The sequence below is a fragment of the Sorex araneus genome, chromosome 2 (genome assembly GCF_027595985.1).
Source record: "Sorex araneus isolate mSorAra2 chromosome 2, mSorAra2.pri, whole genome shotgun sequence".
Lineage (NCBI taxonomy): Eukaryota > Metazoa > Chordata > Mammalia > Eulipotyphla > Soricidae > Sorex > Sorex araneus.
The window spans coordinates 43,760,714-43,775,432 of record NC_073303.1 but is presented as its reverse complement, the minus strand read 5'-3'; the positions used below and the strand labels follow the sequence as shown (position 1 = coordinate 43,775,432).

The 14,719-nt window shown below is 55.8% G+C and overlaps 1 protein-coding gene across 1 annotated transcript; it reads right to left on the bottom strand.

The window, feature by feature from the left end:
• Positions 1 to 772: 772 nt before the first annotated feature.
• NXNL2 (nucleoredoxin like 2) lies at positions 773 to 7,474 on the bottom strand. The gene is made up of 2 exons (XM_004620940.2): positions 7,173 to 7,474; positions 773 to 1,157 (listed from the first exon to the last, which is right to left on the bottom strand). The coding sequence occupies exons 1-2, from the start codon at positions 7,472 to 7,474 to the stop codon at positions 989 to 991; spliced, it is 471 nt and encodes a 156-aa protein (XP_004620997.1). The 3' UTR covers positions 773 to 988.
• Between the last annotated feature and the right edge of the window lie 7,245 nt (positions 7,475 to 14,719).

Genomic DNA, 14,719 nt, shown 5'->3' with positions numbered 1-14,719 from the left:
AGAAGGAAAAGTAGTATGCTCAGTCTATTTCCCTTTTTCCCTTCTTTCACTCACCACCTTATTCTCCTCTTTTCTAAGTGGTTTCTTTTGTAGTATTTTACTTGCAGTGTGTTGCAGAATAAGCTATTTTATCTTTTGCTTTTGTTCTTTTCAGTGCCAAGGATCAAACCCAGGGCTTCACACATGTAAAATGAGCACCAGCTTACCTTTTCTCCTCAGTACTTGAGTTCAAAATTCATGTCTCTAAAGAAATGAAGTTGAGGCATTACTAGGGAATAGCTTTCTATCATAATAATATTCTTAAGCATGAGAAAAAACAAAGAACAAAAAAATTCCAAGATATATCATGAAAAAAACCCAATAGACCATTTACCCTCTTTGAAAAACAGAACAACAGTGTGTGAGAATATTTATTGAGTACTAGTTTTTGTATGGACATTCAGTTAGCAATAAGAAGGAAGAACACCAAGGCAGGATATAGTACAGCAGGTAAGGCATTTGCCTTGCATACAGCTGATGCCGGTTCCATCCCTGGAACCACACAGGATCCCCTGGACACTGCCAGGAATGATCCCCGGGCACAGAGCCAGGAAGAGCCCTCAAGCTAAAGTTAACACACAACATGTCTGCTATGCATCCTTTATATAATTTAATATCTCATACTGATATTAACATTGTTAATATACATCAAAGCATATCATTGAAATAAACGGACCTCTGAATCAGGTATCAACACAAACTGCATCTGAAAAACTTGCAGGGTTACCTATTTGTGACACACACCAGTGGCTCAAGCTGCCGTCGAGGAAACAGTGCCACCAACAGTAAGAGTAACCATAAAGAAGGGACAGATGGGGCTTGTCCTCCGGCAGCGAGAGCTCCTGGCTGCAGCCCCCAGCTTCTGCCTGGACCCCGCTCCAGAGCACGGCCGCAGCTCCCCTCCGCGGTGACAGGTCTGCCCGTCCAGGGCCTTGCGGTCCCTCCCTGGTCAGGCGGAGAAATTCTGAAAGACATCGGCTGCCTCCAGCCAGCTCTGGAAGCAGGCCAGCCCCCGCTCCCGGACCTGCTTGCGGCCCTTGTCGGTGATGACCTCCCCGCTCTGCTTCACCACCACCAGCTTGGGGGTGGTCGTGATCTTGTACCTGGTCCTCAGCTCACTGCGGGGAGAAGAGGGCAGCATCAGCTCGGGCTCCCCAGAGGCTGCCCCCCACCCCCGGTCAAAAGCCAGAGCTGACCCGGACTGTCTCGAGAAGCGTGACCCATCCCAGCTGTGCTCCTCTGGACCAGTGAGCGCTCCCACTGCGCCTGGCGCTTCCCTTTCATCAACGTCAGCGGCTTCGTGTGGCAGGTGACCCGCCCACCCTGAACAGGGCCAGCGTAAGCCCCCAAATCACCCAGGACATTTATATACACACTGTACAACTCTACAGTGAGTGGCTGTATATCAGTGACAGACGCGGCCACGCCCCAGTTCGGGGAGGTGTAGTGGGGTGACTCCAAGAACCCCAGAGATGCCATGATTTGGAGGCCACGCCCAGAGGTCCTGGGGCATCAGAACCTGGAGCTCTCTGGACTCCATAGTACAGCGAATCTAATGAAGCCTCCCAGCTGCAAAGCCACGACCTCTCTCCCTGGGCCCAGAGGACAACATTGGAGGGTGCCCGATGGGACAGTATTTGCATATGACTTGCATCTGTGGTCTTCGGCTTTGGTTTATAGGCCATACCCAGTGATATTCAGGGTTTACTCCCTGTTCTCTGCTCTGGATAACTCCTAGTGGGGTTCAGGAGACCACATGCAGTGCTGGAGACGGAACCGGGCTGGCCACATGCAGGGCAGGTGGCTTCACCCTTACTCTCTCTCTCTGGCCCTTGCATAGAAGCACATACTCCAACGCATTGCAAGTCATGTCTGGACTACTTAGAAGAGCTAATATAAAGTATGTGCTATGCAAAGAGTCGATGCTTCATTGTCTAGGGACCAATGGTAGAGAAAAGGTCTTTACATGAACACATGCAGCCCTCAGGGACCGGAGTCCACAACGCAAATTTTTCCATCCTTAACTGAAAAACCCACAGACAGAGAAACTTCTAAGAGGGAACAACCCCTGGAACAGCCAAAGTTAAAATTCAATGACAAACACAATGATCCACTGATGAACAGTCTCGATAACGTCCTCTGAGTGAGCCCGAGAGTCGCTTTCCACGTGGTTCCCATCCTTGGAAAGGCGGCAGAGCCTGATTCCTGAGCCTGCAAGCCTGCAACTGCGTACAGCCTTCTCCGGGATTACAGCCCCAGAGACAGGACAGTAAATAGCAAACCTAATCCCCCTCCCGTCTCCAGGGCCTTGCTTAGTCAAGCCTGTTTCTTTCCTCTCTCTCACTCAGGAACTGCCCCTTCTTGCTACCGAACCCCAGACTCTGGCTGTTTCTCCCCAGCACTCAGGCCCAAGACAAGCCTGAACTCAACAGCTGGAGCACAAAACTGGAGGGGTAGGATACAGGGAGGGTGTTTGCCTTGCATGCGGCCAACCGGGGTTCGAACCCTGGCATCCCATAGTGTCCCCCGAGCACCACCAGGAGTGATCCTGAGGGCAGAGCCAGGAGTAACCCCTGAACACCACCGGGTGTGATCCAAAAAGAGGGAAAAAATACCCACCTGAAGCACATGGTTGGCTGCAGAAGGCCTGAACCAGGGGCCCGGGGCCACATCCCCACGCACTGCCAGAAGCACTGAGCCAGGAAAAGCCCCTGAGCTCTGTGGGCTAGAGCCCCTCCAGCAGGGAAACCACAGGAAGAGGGAGAACATGCAGAGTCCAAACAGCTACGAGACAGAACCTGTGTGTTCTCAATGATGAAAAGTAAAATTGCAAATGATCCACAGGGAACAGACGGGGCCTGAGCTGACAGTACAATGGGTAGGACACTTGCCTTGCACGTGGCCGACCAAAGTTCAACCCCTGGCACCCCATGTCCCCTGCGCCCTCCGGGAGTGAGCCAGGAGTGCAGAGCCAGGAGTAAGCTGAGCACCACTAGTGTGACCCAAACAAAAACAGAAGCAAGAAGACAGAGTGAGCGGACTGGACCCCCTTGGTGCAGGCACCTCTGAGCAGCACTTCTGGGAGTGGAGTTCCCACACCAGCGACAGCAGCACTAGACGCTCAGGAACCGTCCCCACCTCACACAGGAAACGCTGGCCCCCTCAGACGAAAGCGAGTACTCCACCCCCACCCCCCAGAGGTCATTCTTGTCTTGTGTGTCTCCCTGTGAAAGAAGCAGCCTCAGTTTACCCTAGCCAACTGTTGTGAGCAGTCCCGTTTTTTTTGGACTTCCTGCAAATTCCTGGGCTTTTCCTGATAAACAGGGAGTTGACAGTTGTCCATCATAAAATTCTACCCGGAGCTTGACTTACAGGGAGGCTAAGGTCATGGACAATACCTGAGGCAGGTGGCCAAACAAGGAGCTATTAGAGCCTTGCAGTCTCTGTAACACTTGCCCAGTTTTCACCTAGAGACAGGAAACCCTTAACTTTAACTTCCCTGCATTCTCTGTAACACAAAGACCCGCGTTTCCTATAAAAGTCCCATCAAGGGACCCATAGTTAGCTTAATCCTACCCCAAGTTCCTCCCCACACGGGGAGCTCTTTTTCTTTTCTATTTTCCAATAAACTTTCTACTTTGCAACTCTGAGTCTGAGCATCTTTATTACTCAAATAAAAATACTGAAAAGGGGGCGCTGGAGCAATAGCACAGCGGGTAGGGTGTTTGCCTTGCACGCGGCCGACCCTGGTTCGATTCCCAGCATCCCATATGGTCCCCTGAGCACCACCAGGGATGATTCCTGAGTGCAAAGCCAGGAGTAAGCCCTGTGCATTGCCAGGTGTGACCCAAAAACCAAAAAAAAAAAAAAATACTGAAAAGGGGCTGGAGCAATAGCACACAATGCATACAGCTGACCCATGTTTGATCCCTGGCATCCCATACGGTCCCCCAGCACTGCCAGGAGTAATTCCTGGGTGCAGAGCCAGGAGTAACCCCTGAGCTTTGCCAGGTGTGACCTGAAATAAAAAGAAAAAAAATTGAAGACCCTGGGCATTGCAAACGAACACAGAAACATCATCTACAGAACCGCCCTCCTCTCCCAGGGTCCACAGCACCCTCGCAGCATGTGGGGGGCAAGACAAAGCAATGGCAGGGGAAGGCCCAGTGAGTCCTGCCCTGGGAAACAAGCCCACTCCTTTCTGGCACTAACAAGCTATGTGGCTTGGAGCAGCCGAAGAACCCCCCGGTACTCCAGTCTTCACTACACCTCACGAACTGCCAAACGCAGCCTGAGGATTAAAAGATGCATGTATGGTTGGGGCTGGAGTGATAGCATAGCGGGTAGGGCGTTTGCCTTGCATGCAGCTGACCCGGATTCGATTCCCAGCATCCCATAGGGTCCCCTGAGCAACGCCAGGGGTAATTCCTGAGTGCAGAGCCAGGAGTGACCCCTCTGCATCACAGGGTATGACCCAAAAAGCAAAAAAATAAATTAATTAATTAAAAAAAAAAGATACATGTATGGTTTAGCTAAGGACTTGGCACATGAAATCACTCAAATACAAACCGGCTGACCCCAGATGCTTTTTTGTTTCTGGGTGCATGTGTGTGAGTGTGTGTGGGGGGAGGGGAGGGGGCACCAGAGAGCAAACCCTTTCACATACGAGCCATGTGCACCTGACCACTGAGTCACATCTCTGGCCCTAACAGAGACTCTCACGAAGGACCAACTCTGGTCAGCACTCCCCTGGCCCTTGGCTACATTAACTAGCACAGGAATGAGTAACCAGCAGACCTGGTGAGACTTTGAGAGCACTTGCCTATGTGCTAAGAAAGAGGAAGGAGTGAGGATATGCAGCCTGAGACACAGCAGCCATTCTGTCGCTATGTGGGAAGACAGATTGCCAGGATGGCACATTTGCTCAGGCTGCAGTCTGAACTTAAAGGCAGAACCACAACACCATGTCCAGGGTGGTCTTCAGCCTCCCTCTGGCCCAGTTCCAGCACTCTGGGGGTTTCATTAAACCAGTAAGTAGTTTAATGTTTAAGTATCGAGCTGCTCTTGTCAGGCGAACCCCAGCTTTACAGAGAGCAGAGGCGCCCCGGGGACCCAGGCAAGGGGGGCCTAGGGAGCGAGCAGGCTTGGAATGAACGTTTTGTTGTTCCTGCATCTTCCACGAGCCACCCCATGTGGGCACTCAACTCCCCTCCCTGGCGTCCTCTGCCCAGGGACATCAGCAACCTTAGTGCCACAAGGAGAAGCAGTAACACCTCCTCCCTGAAGCCACCTCCATCCCCTCAGGGCACAGCACCATAGTTAAGTCACCTTGAAAACAAGGACCCGGACACTGGGCGGAAGGAAGCCAGGAGAACGCAGAGCATCTCGGCACCCACAGGAAGTTCCCAGCAGGAGCAGCCACGCCAACGGGCTCCTCCCTTCGCCCAAGGCAATGTCCTTGCTCCCAGCATTCGGATTTCTGGGCCGCTGTGGTAGCCAACCCAGCATCCAACAAGCACCCTGTGGGCACCGCGCACTAAGCACTGATGTCAGGGGCTAATAACACTCCTTCATGGGGCGTGGTACCCTGCCCTGAGGCCAGCAAGGCTCCCTGAGGCCCAGAGCCACAAAGTTCCAGGGGCCCTGGAGCAAGGGGAAGGATGACTACAGGCAGGTAGATTAGGGATGCCCCCGTGGCAATGGGATCCCTGGGAAGTAATCACCACTTAGCCCTAAGGCTGTCCCCACCCACTACAGGAGCCCAGGAACTAAGGCCTCAAGAGATCTTTCCCTGAACTAGCTCAGGCCAGAAGGGGCTAGACTCACCCTCCAGGAGAGATCCCAGCAGCTGAGCAAAGGTCAAGCAAAGGAGTTTGCCAAGGCCATCCCAACTCCCCCTCTTGGCAACTAGCTATCTAGGTAGAAAGGCACACGTGGGCTTGCGGACACTGCCTCAGAGGTGACCTGAACAGAGAAAGGGCGCGCGTATGCCGCCTGAGACATGTGTGGCCTGTGTCCACTGGCCGAGCACCCGTGTGACCCGAGCACATGTGCCACCTGCACCTTCCCTCTCGAGATGTGTACGGGGGCGTTCTCTCTCCAGTGTGTTGATCCCACTTTTCTTTCCCTCCTTCCCCCTCCTAAAATAAAGCCTCCAAATAAAACCTGCTGTGACTTTACTGCTCACTTCCTCCTGGAATTCTTTCCTGTGAGAAAGCCCTGGAAGCCCCCGGTAAAGACTTTCCTTTCCTGCAAAGAGCAATTCCTCACTCCAGCCGGAGTCCACCGGTCCCCAAGAAATGGGGTGGTGGAGATTAACCTCCCTGTGGACAGACCAAGTGGACGTCAGGTGTGGCTTGACGGCCACCCTCTGGGGCTGGCCACGCAGGGCCTATCACAGACTCGACCAGCCCGAGCCTTCCCAGCCTGTCTCTGGGCGGCAGAGGTGGACCAGGACAAATGACAGTCCCTCCTCCCTGCTTCACATAAGCCACCCGCGGGGACAGCCACGTTAGGCAGGATGGCGGATGGGGGTCAGTCTTCCACAACGACCCCTCTCAGCCTCAAGTCAGCCCCTTGCATGGCACCCAGAAGCAACTAGGACACCACTGGTTCCAGCACCATCAGCCTCTCACGGGGACGGACTGATAGTACAGCAGGCTGGGTGCTTGCCTTGTCCGCAGGGGACCCTGGTTCAATTCCTGACATCCCATATGGTCCCCAAGCCCGCCAGCTGTGGTTCCTCGGTGAAGAGTGAGCACTAAGTCCGGAGCACTGCGTGTGGCTCCCAGACAAACAAAACTTCCTCTGCCTTTCGGGGCAACCGGGGTGGTCAAGTTCAGATCCAGTGGGGGCGGGGGCAGTGGAGGTGGGGGCTCCTCCCTGAGCCTCATACTAGACGCTAAGCAGGAGGGAGCCGGGGTGGGCCACCCAGCCTACTGTAGCTCAGAGTGGGGTTCTCTGGAAATGCAGATTCCCGGACCCCGGAGCAGTGATGGGGCCGGGTGGGACGGGGTGGGGCCCACGGAGTTAGGGCTCTGGGCACCGCCCCCGTGCTGACTCTCAAAGGCCCCGGGCGCAGAGCCCAGCGGCGCCCCAGCGGGGTGGCGGGGTCGCAGCGGACCCCTACTCACTGCCGGTAGGGGTCCTGGAAGGGCAGCGCCAGCCACGCGCCGTGCAGCTCGCGCATGAAGTCCCGCATCTCGCGCGCGCTGCCGTCGGCCGACACGAACACCACCTCGAAGGGCGCGGGCGGCCGCCCGGCGCCCACCAGCTCCGTGTAGAAGTCGCAGAGCAGCGGCGTGAAGTCGCGGGACGGCGCGCAGCGGCCCGCCGCGAAGTACAGCGCCACCACCTTGTTCTGCAGCGCCGCCTCCGCCTCCACGGCCGCGCCGTCGCGGGTCACCAGCCGCCTCCCGCCCAGCACGTCCACCATGGCCGGGTGCCCGCGCCGCGGGGACCCGCACGGGGGGCGCGCGGAGGGCCCAGCCCCGCCGCCCCGAGCCTCGCGGGCCTCCGCCGCGCCCACGTCACCCGCACGCCCCTGCCGCGCCCTCGCCCTGCCCGCCGCCCCGCGCCTCTCCCGCCTCCGCCGCGCCCCCGGGCCCGCCACGCCCCGCCACTACACACCCACTCCCCGCGCCCCGCCTGCTCCGCCACGCCCACAGGCTGCCGCGCCCACGCCGACCTACGCCCACTGCCCTGCGCGTCTGCCCCGCCACGCCCCCGCCACGCCCCCTCCGCCTCCGCCACGCCCACATGCCTGCCGCGCCCACGCCGACCTACGCCCACTGCCCTGAGCGTCTGCCCGGCCAAGCTCCCGCCACGCCCCCTCCGCCACGCCCACAGGCCTGCCGCGCCCCTGCCACGGCCCCCTCCGCCTCCGCCACGCCCACAGGCCTGCCGCGCCCCTGCCACGCCCCTCTCCGCCTCCGCCACGCCCCCTCCGCCACGCCCACAGGCCTGCCGCGCCCCTGCCACGCCCCTCTCCGCCTCCGCCACGCTCACAGGCCTGCCGCGCCCACGTCGACCTACGCCCACTGCCCTGAGTGTCTGCCCCGCCACGCCCCCGACACGCCCCTCTCCGCCTCCGCCACGCCCAAAGGCCCGTCGCTCCCCTACCACGCCCACATTCCGCCACGCCCGCACTCGCCACGCCCCCGCCGCGCTCCGCCTTCCCGGCGCCCACGCCCCTTCCCACGCCCCGCGCCCCGCACTCTGCGGGGGCGGACGCTCGGGCCGGGCCGCCCGCTCTCCGCTAGCCCCCCTCGCTTCTCCTCCGCCTGCGCACCGACACCCCGCGACCCATCCAGCCTCCCGCAAACATCGTCCAACCCTGGGCTGCCCGCGCCCCGCCCGCCGAATCAAGTCCCCAACGTCGCGTGGCCGCTGCCCTGGAACCCCGAGTCCTCACCAGGAGTGCTCGGAAAGGGACCGGCTGGAGGGGGAGCGCGGCTCGCCCTGGAGCGGGCGCGGGCGGGAAGGCTCCCCGAGCCCCGGGCTTCAGCAGCGACTTTCACAGGGGTGCAGGCGCCGAGGAGCTCGAGCGGAGCACAGAATCTAAGGGTTTTAGAGACCAAAAGTCCCTCAGTGCTCAAGGTAAGTAATGCTCTAATACCCAACTGGGCAAGGGCGGGGTGTCCCCGGCGACGCTCAGGGCTTGCTCCTGTTCTGGTGGTGCTTGGGTGACCGAGTGATGCTGACCCTTTATGCTCTATTATCATCATCATTATTATTACTATTATTATTTAGTTCACAGTGAAAGCAGCCAAGTCAAAGATTGCAAACATGTCAATGAGAGGCTCCCACCCAACTCATCCCCTGCGCCTCAGCCAGCTCTCTGCCTCCTGAAGGTCCTCCGGGGGAGGCCCGGGAATCCGTGTCGGGAAACCTGTGCGGGTGACAGGAAGAAAAGCACCATATGCCTGATCAGGCTATTTCTCCCTCCCTCCCTTCCTTTTCCTTCTCTTTTTTTCCTTTCTTCTTCTCCTCCTCTTCTATTTATTTATTTATTTTTTGCATTTTTTTGGGTCACACCCGGCAATGCACAGGGGTTACTCCTGGCTCGGCACTCAGGAATTACTCCTGGTGGTGCTCGGGGGACCATATAGGGAACTGGGGATTGAACCCGGGTTGGCCGCGGGCAAGGCAAATGCCCTACCCGCTGTGCTATCACTCCAGCCCCTCCTCTCCTATTTTTTTAATGTAAGAAATTCCTTTATTTTGTTTTATTTGCTTTTTGGGTTACACCTGGCAATATTCAGGGGTTACTCCTGGCTCTGCATTCAGGAATTATTGCTGGCGGGCTTAGGGGACCATATTGAACCCAGGTCAGCCACGTGCAAGGCAAACACCCTCCCCACTAAACTATCGCTCCAGTCCCCTTATTATTTTTTAATTAAAGAACCGAGACTTACAAAGTCACCAATAGTTGAGTTTTAGGTATATAATATCTCAACATCAAGGCCACTATGTGTCAGCTCCCCTCCACCCGTGTCCCCATGCTCGTTCCCCCAGCCTGCCACCTTGACAGGCGCCGTGCAGAGCTTGTGGGGTGTGCAGCTGAGAGCTCATGTTTCAGTGCTGTTGAGTGTGTGCCTTGGAGGAAGCTCTGACTCCCCATCTCCATTACTCCCCCTTTTCATCTTCTTCCTTCCCTCAATTTCTTTTCTCCGTCCTCCTCCCTAAGCTCTGGGCGTCCTCTCTTTAGTATTTTAGTCACAGGTCTTCGGGACTTGGGTGTGCTAGCGTGTGCCCAGCCCAGCCCCCTTCCAGGAATGGAAAACGCTCGGGGTTGGTAGAAGCAGGGCGCAGGACTGATGGTTAAGAACATGATAGACAAATAGGACAAAAAAACGAAGAAAGAAAGGAAAAAGAAAAATGTGAGAGGAGCTATGAAATTCCCTGACCTGTTAAAACTCAGAAATCGGGGAGCTGGAATGATAGTATGGCAGCACCCCCTGTTGCCCCCTGAGCACCTGTAGAAGCGATTCCTGAATGCAAAGCGAGGAATAACCCCTGAGCATCACCAGGTGTGGCCCCAAAATCAAATAAATAAACCCTCAGAAATCAGATGAATGGAATATAACTAAACTCTTAAAATCTTTAAGGCTGTGTTTTGATCTGTTGGACTTTTTTTTACATTTTATGATGCGAGTGAGCCAAGTAGAGAACAGTGTGTGTCTGTGTGTACGTATTCACGTGTGTGTGTGTTTCTGAGAACATTTGTGCGGGGAGGGCAATCTGCACCAGAGGGTCCGTCTCTCCCCTGAGACAGCAGGCTTCAGGTTCCAATGCGCAAGGGTGGGTGGCATCAGGGGCTGCAGTGATTGGTCTTAGCTGAGACCAATCACAAGCAGAGAACATTCTTTTGGAGGGCGGGGGAGGGTTGGGCTAGGACTTAGTCCTGGCTCTGTGTTCAGGGATCACACCTGACAGTGCTCTGGGTACCATATAGGGTGCACCCAGCAAGCATTATCGTCTGGCCAAAATATTCCTGTTTTTGTTTGGGGGTTACACCCGGCAATGCTCAGGGCTTACCCGTAACTTCGGGATCACTCCCAGCAGCCCGAACATGGTACCAGGGGTTGAACCTGGCTTGTCTGGGTAATGCAAATGCCTGCCTATTGCTTGGGCCTGAAGCCAGGACAGTCTTTTGAGGGGTGGTGCCACCCTCCTCCCTGAGTGATACTCATAATGTATGGCTGTTATGAGGCTTAACTCTTCACGTCTGTGTCTTTCCACAGTGTCAGCTTCACTGAAACATTCCTCACAGGAAACCTGTCAGCTCAGCCTAGGGCTCTTGTCCCTGTTTTTCAGTCAGAGCTCAAGTTTGCAACTAATTGGCTAAGATGCAGGCTCTCAATCAAAGGGAGTGAATCCACCTCAGAGTCAACACTGCATTCATCAATAAATTCAGGTTCTTGTGGAGTGGCGCACACAAAATCAACAGCACATTCAGAAGGAAAGTAAAAATCAATTAAGACAGCACAAGGTTAAGGCCTTGCCAGGTAACGAGGCTCTGGCATTCAGTCAAGTGGATCGTCTGAAGTGCTGGCTGTGGTCTGGTGTTTCCAGCACCTTCCCTGCCAGGAGCACGAGCTGAGGCCTGTTGCTCTGGCTCCATGAAGGCAATACCGCAGCGGAGCAGACGGATGTGGCTCGGGGGTGCAGGTGCTCAGAGACATGGCCCGTGTCTCTCTGAGAGGTGGTCCTGGTGAGGCCCACCTAGGTTATGTCTTTTTCTTTTCTGGTTTTTGAGCCACACCCGGCGGTGCTCAGGGCTCACTTCTGGCTCTGTGCTCAGGGATCACCTCTGGTGATGCTTGGGGGACCATAATGTGGTGCCCGTGATCAAACCTGTGCTCTCTCTAGGGCCCTTTTTTCTGTCTTTTCTCAACCATCTGCTTTTTCCTGCATCCTCCTTAGTTGCTTACGACTGTTCAACCACCTGGTTTTGTATCGGCAAACAAGCTCGGGGCTCGGACACGCTTTCTGCTTCATCCTCTTCAAAACAGTGTGGAGGCAGCAACTAGCTTTTCCGTGGCGAGTCTGGCATGACCTAGGTTCTTGCACGCCGGGCAGGCCCTTTCCTGGGTTTCAGCTTTCGTGTCCCCTCTACACAGTGACGTCTGTTCAGCATGGCCCTCAACAATGTGCACAAACCCAGTCTGTCCTGAATGTGGTGGGAGAGGGGCCCCGAGTGGGAACGTTCCGGGCAAACAGTCACCACCACAGACTTGTCCAGCGGCCACTGAGCACAAACAGGAAAGGGAACAAACGTCCACCAGGCTCCCCAGAGGCAGCTCCCATGTCCCTCCTGCACAGAGGCAGCCTCCACACACCAGGTCAGCTCTGGGGGTTCGGACACACGGCGGGGCAGCTTACCTGCTGGGCTCCACCGGTCACGGGACCCTGTTTTCCCAAGGCATCTGTGGGTGGGGAGTGTACCTGGAGAGCGACCACGCATCTGACCCTTGGCCTGAGGTCTTGCTTGCCCTGGGAGCATGGCTTTCCCTGGGGTTACCAAATCCCTACCTGCAGCTAGGGATTCCCAGGAGGCACCTTTCAAAGACACACACTCCTACTGTTTCCTGTAGGTTGTTCAGTTGGTTGTTTTTCTTTCCCTCCAATTTGGGGCCATACCCGGTGGTGCTGAGGGCTTATTCCTGGCTCTGTGCTCAGGATTCAGTCCTTGGCCACGTGCCAGTGCCTTAACCCCTTGTCACTGCCTCCAAATCCTCCAAATCTTAATGCCTGTCTGGCCGGAAGATTCTGTGTCCTGTTTTCTGGGTGCGGGTTCTAAGGCACGAGGGGCTGAGGGGCTGGGATACACACGGCACCCAGTCTCTTTCCTTCAGCCCTTGGGAAGAGCTCTGGAGCCCGCTCGGGACTAAGTAAACGTCTATTCAACAAGAGCAAACAGAAGCCTTGCAGGGGGTAAAAAATTAGATGGCTCTCTCTCCCTCCCTCCTTGTCTCTCTCTCTGTATCTCTCGCTCTCCCATCTCCCCCTGTCTCCTTCTCTCCTCCCCCCCCGCACGTCTCTGAATTTCTTGTGTGATACATAAGGGTTAAGTTGCAGTTTTCACTCTGCTCTCCCTGTCCCCTTTGAATAAAGAGACGCCTTATCTTGATGTATGCTGTGATGATGGGAAAGTTACAAACACTGTCAGGGAACGTGGCACAAGTGACCAGGGAGGCAGCCAGAGGCGGGAGCTCTGAGCGGCCCGTTCTGGGAGCCGTTCTGGGAAAAAGTCACGAATCAGAAGCTATGAATCAGAGTGGAGCAGAAGGACGCAAACCCACCTGTTACCTCGGCGGGAATGGAAGCGGGGTCACCGAAACAATTAATTAATATATGTCTCTATGGGACCTAAAACAATGTGTCCACCAGAAAGGATTCCCAGCAACAGTCCTGCTCCAAGTCCCGTGTTGAGCCCCTCCCGCCTCAGTGCAGCTCAGTGTACTGTCACCACGCAACCAACCAAGAAGCCCCTTTCTTTGGCTCTTCTCTTACTTGCCCCCCGTGCCCCGTTTCAGTCATGTTCCTATGTAAAGTGCTCTGTCCCCCGCTCTGGCTGCAGTCTCAGGAGATTGCCTGGTTGCGGTCTGTCTTGACGTGAAATAATTCAGACTCCTTACTTGCTCGCCTAAAGATGGTCTTGGTGTGATGGGTTAAGGGAATTCCATTACAACACTTTCAATGGAAATGATTTTGCTTCAGTTTAAAAAATAGTAATGGGGCTGGAGCGACAGCACAGCGGGTAGGGCATTTGCCTTACACGTGGCCGACCCGGGTTCGATTCCCAGCATCCCACATGGTCCCTTGAGCACCGCACCAGGAGTAATTCCTGAGTGCAGAGCCAGGAGTTAGCCCTGTGCAACACCGGGTGCGACCCCAAAAGCTAAAATAATAATAATAATAAACACCCAAAGGCTCTAGGATGTCAGAGAGGATCCTGATTGGAGCCTTCTGTCAGACATTTTTGTTTTGTGTTCCGGTGCTCAGGGAGGACTCCTCGGTGCTCAGGAGTCACCGCTGGTGAGGTTTGGTTTCATGAGATGCCAGGGATCGAACCCAGAGCCTCCTGAATGCAAAGTAGGTGTGCGGGCCACTGTATTCTCTGCAGCCGTGTGATCCTTTGAAGTATTTTCAGGCTCTCTGCTCCTTGTTGCTTCCCCTGCTTACCTCCCTAAATGAGGGTTTTAATTTATCCAGAGGTTGCCATAGCAACTGTCCACATCATGGTGCCGGTTGGGGGCTTTACCCAAAGCAACACAAAGAGGAATACTGAGAGATAATAAACTGAGTCAAGGTCTTTCTTCTCCAGACAGCCAGACACACTGAGCACATTGCTAATTAGCCTCGTCTTTGCAGGCGGCGAGAAGGGTTTACCTGTACAGGATGCCCGTGTGCTCATGGCCACAGCGTCTTTGGGTTCAACTGCAGCTGTGCTCTTGGAAAAAAGCTCATGGAGGGGCTCTCTCCTGGGAGAGCACAGCGGATAAGGTGCCTGCCTTGTATGCAGCTGGCCCGGGTTCTATCCCCAGCATCCCATTCGGTCCCCCAGTACCGCCAGGAGTGATTCCTGAGTGCAGAGCCAGAAGCAAGCTCTGAGCATCGCTGGATGTGGCCCCCGAAACAAAAGTTTATGGAGCGAACCCACAGGGCTTTAGGCTGGGGGAGCCCCCTAACAGGGGACATGCTCTCCCATAAAGCAGGGCTGGGGTCTCGCTCTCTTCCTCATTCTCACACTCTCGTCCCTCGCCCATACTTCTGAACCGGTTCTGGTCCCACACAGGTTCCTAGCGATCAGGAAGGCCGTTTCCCTGGGATGGGGTGCAGGATGCCGCTCCCCTGCCTCACTGCTGGGTGGGAGACAAGTCACTCCTGAAGCACTCAACAAGCTGCAGACCCCCGCCCCCGCCCCATTCTCAGGGCGCTCTGCATGGTGCGTGCCTTTGCCTGGAGACCCCGTGAGTGCTGCACCCCCGCCATTCGCCCTTTCACGTTTCATGCTCTTCTGTTTTGGGGACTGGTGGTACTCAGGGCTTACTCCTGGCTCTGTGCTCAGGGATCACTCCCAGTGATGCCTGAGGTACCCTATGGGGTACCAGCGATCAAACCTGCGTTGGCCACGTGCAAGGCAAGCGCCCTACCTGCTGTCCTGTTGCTCCAA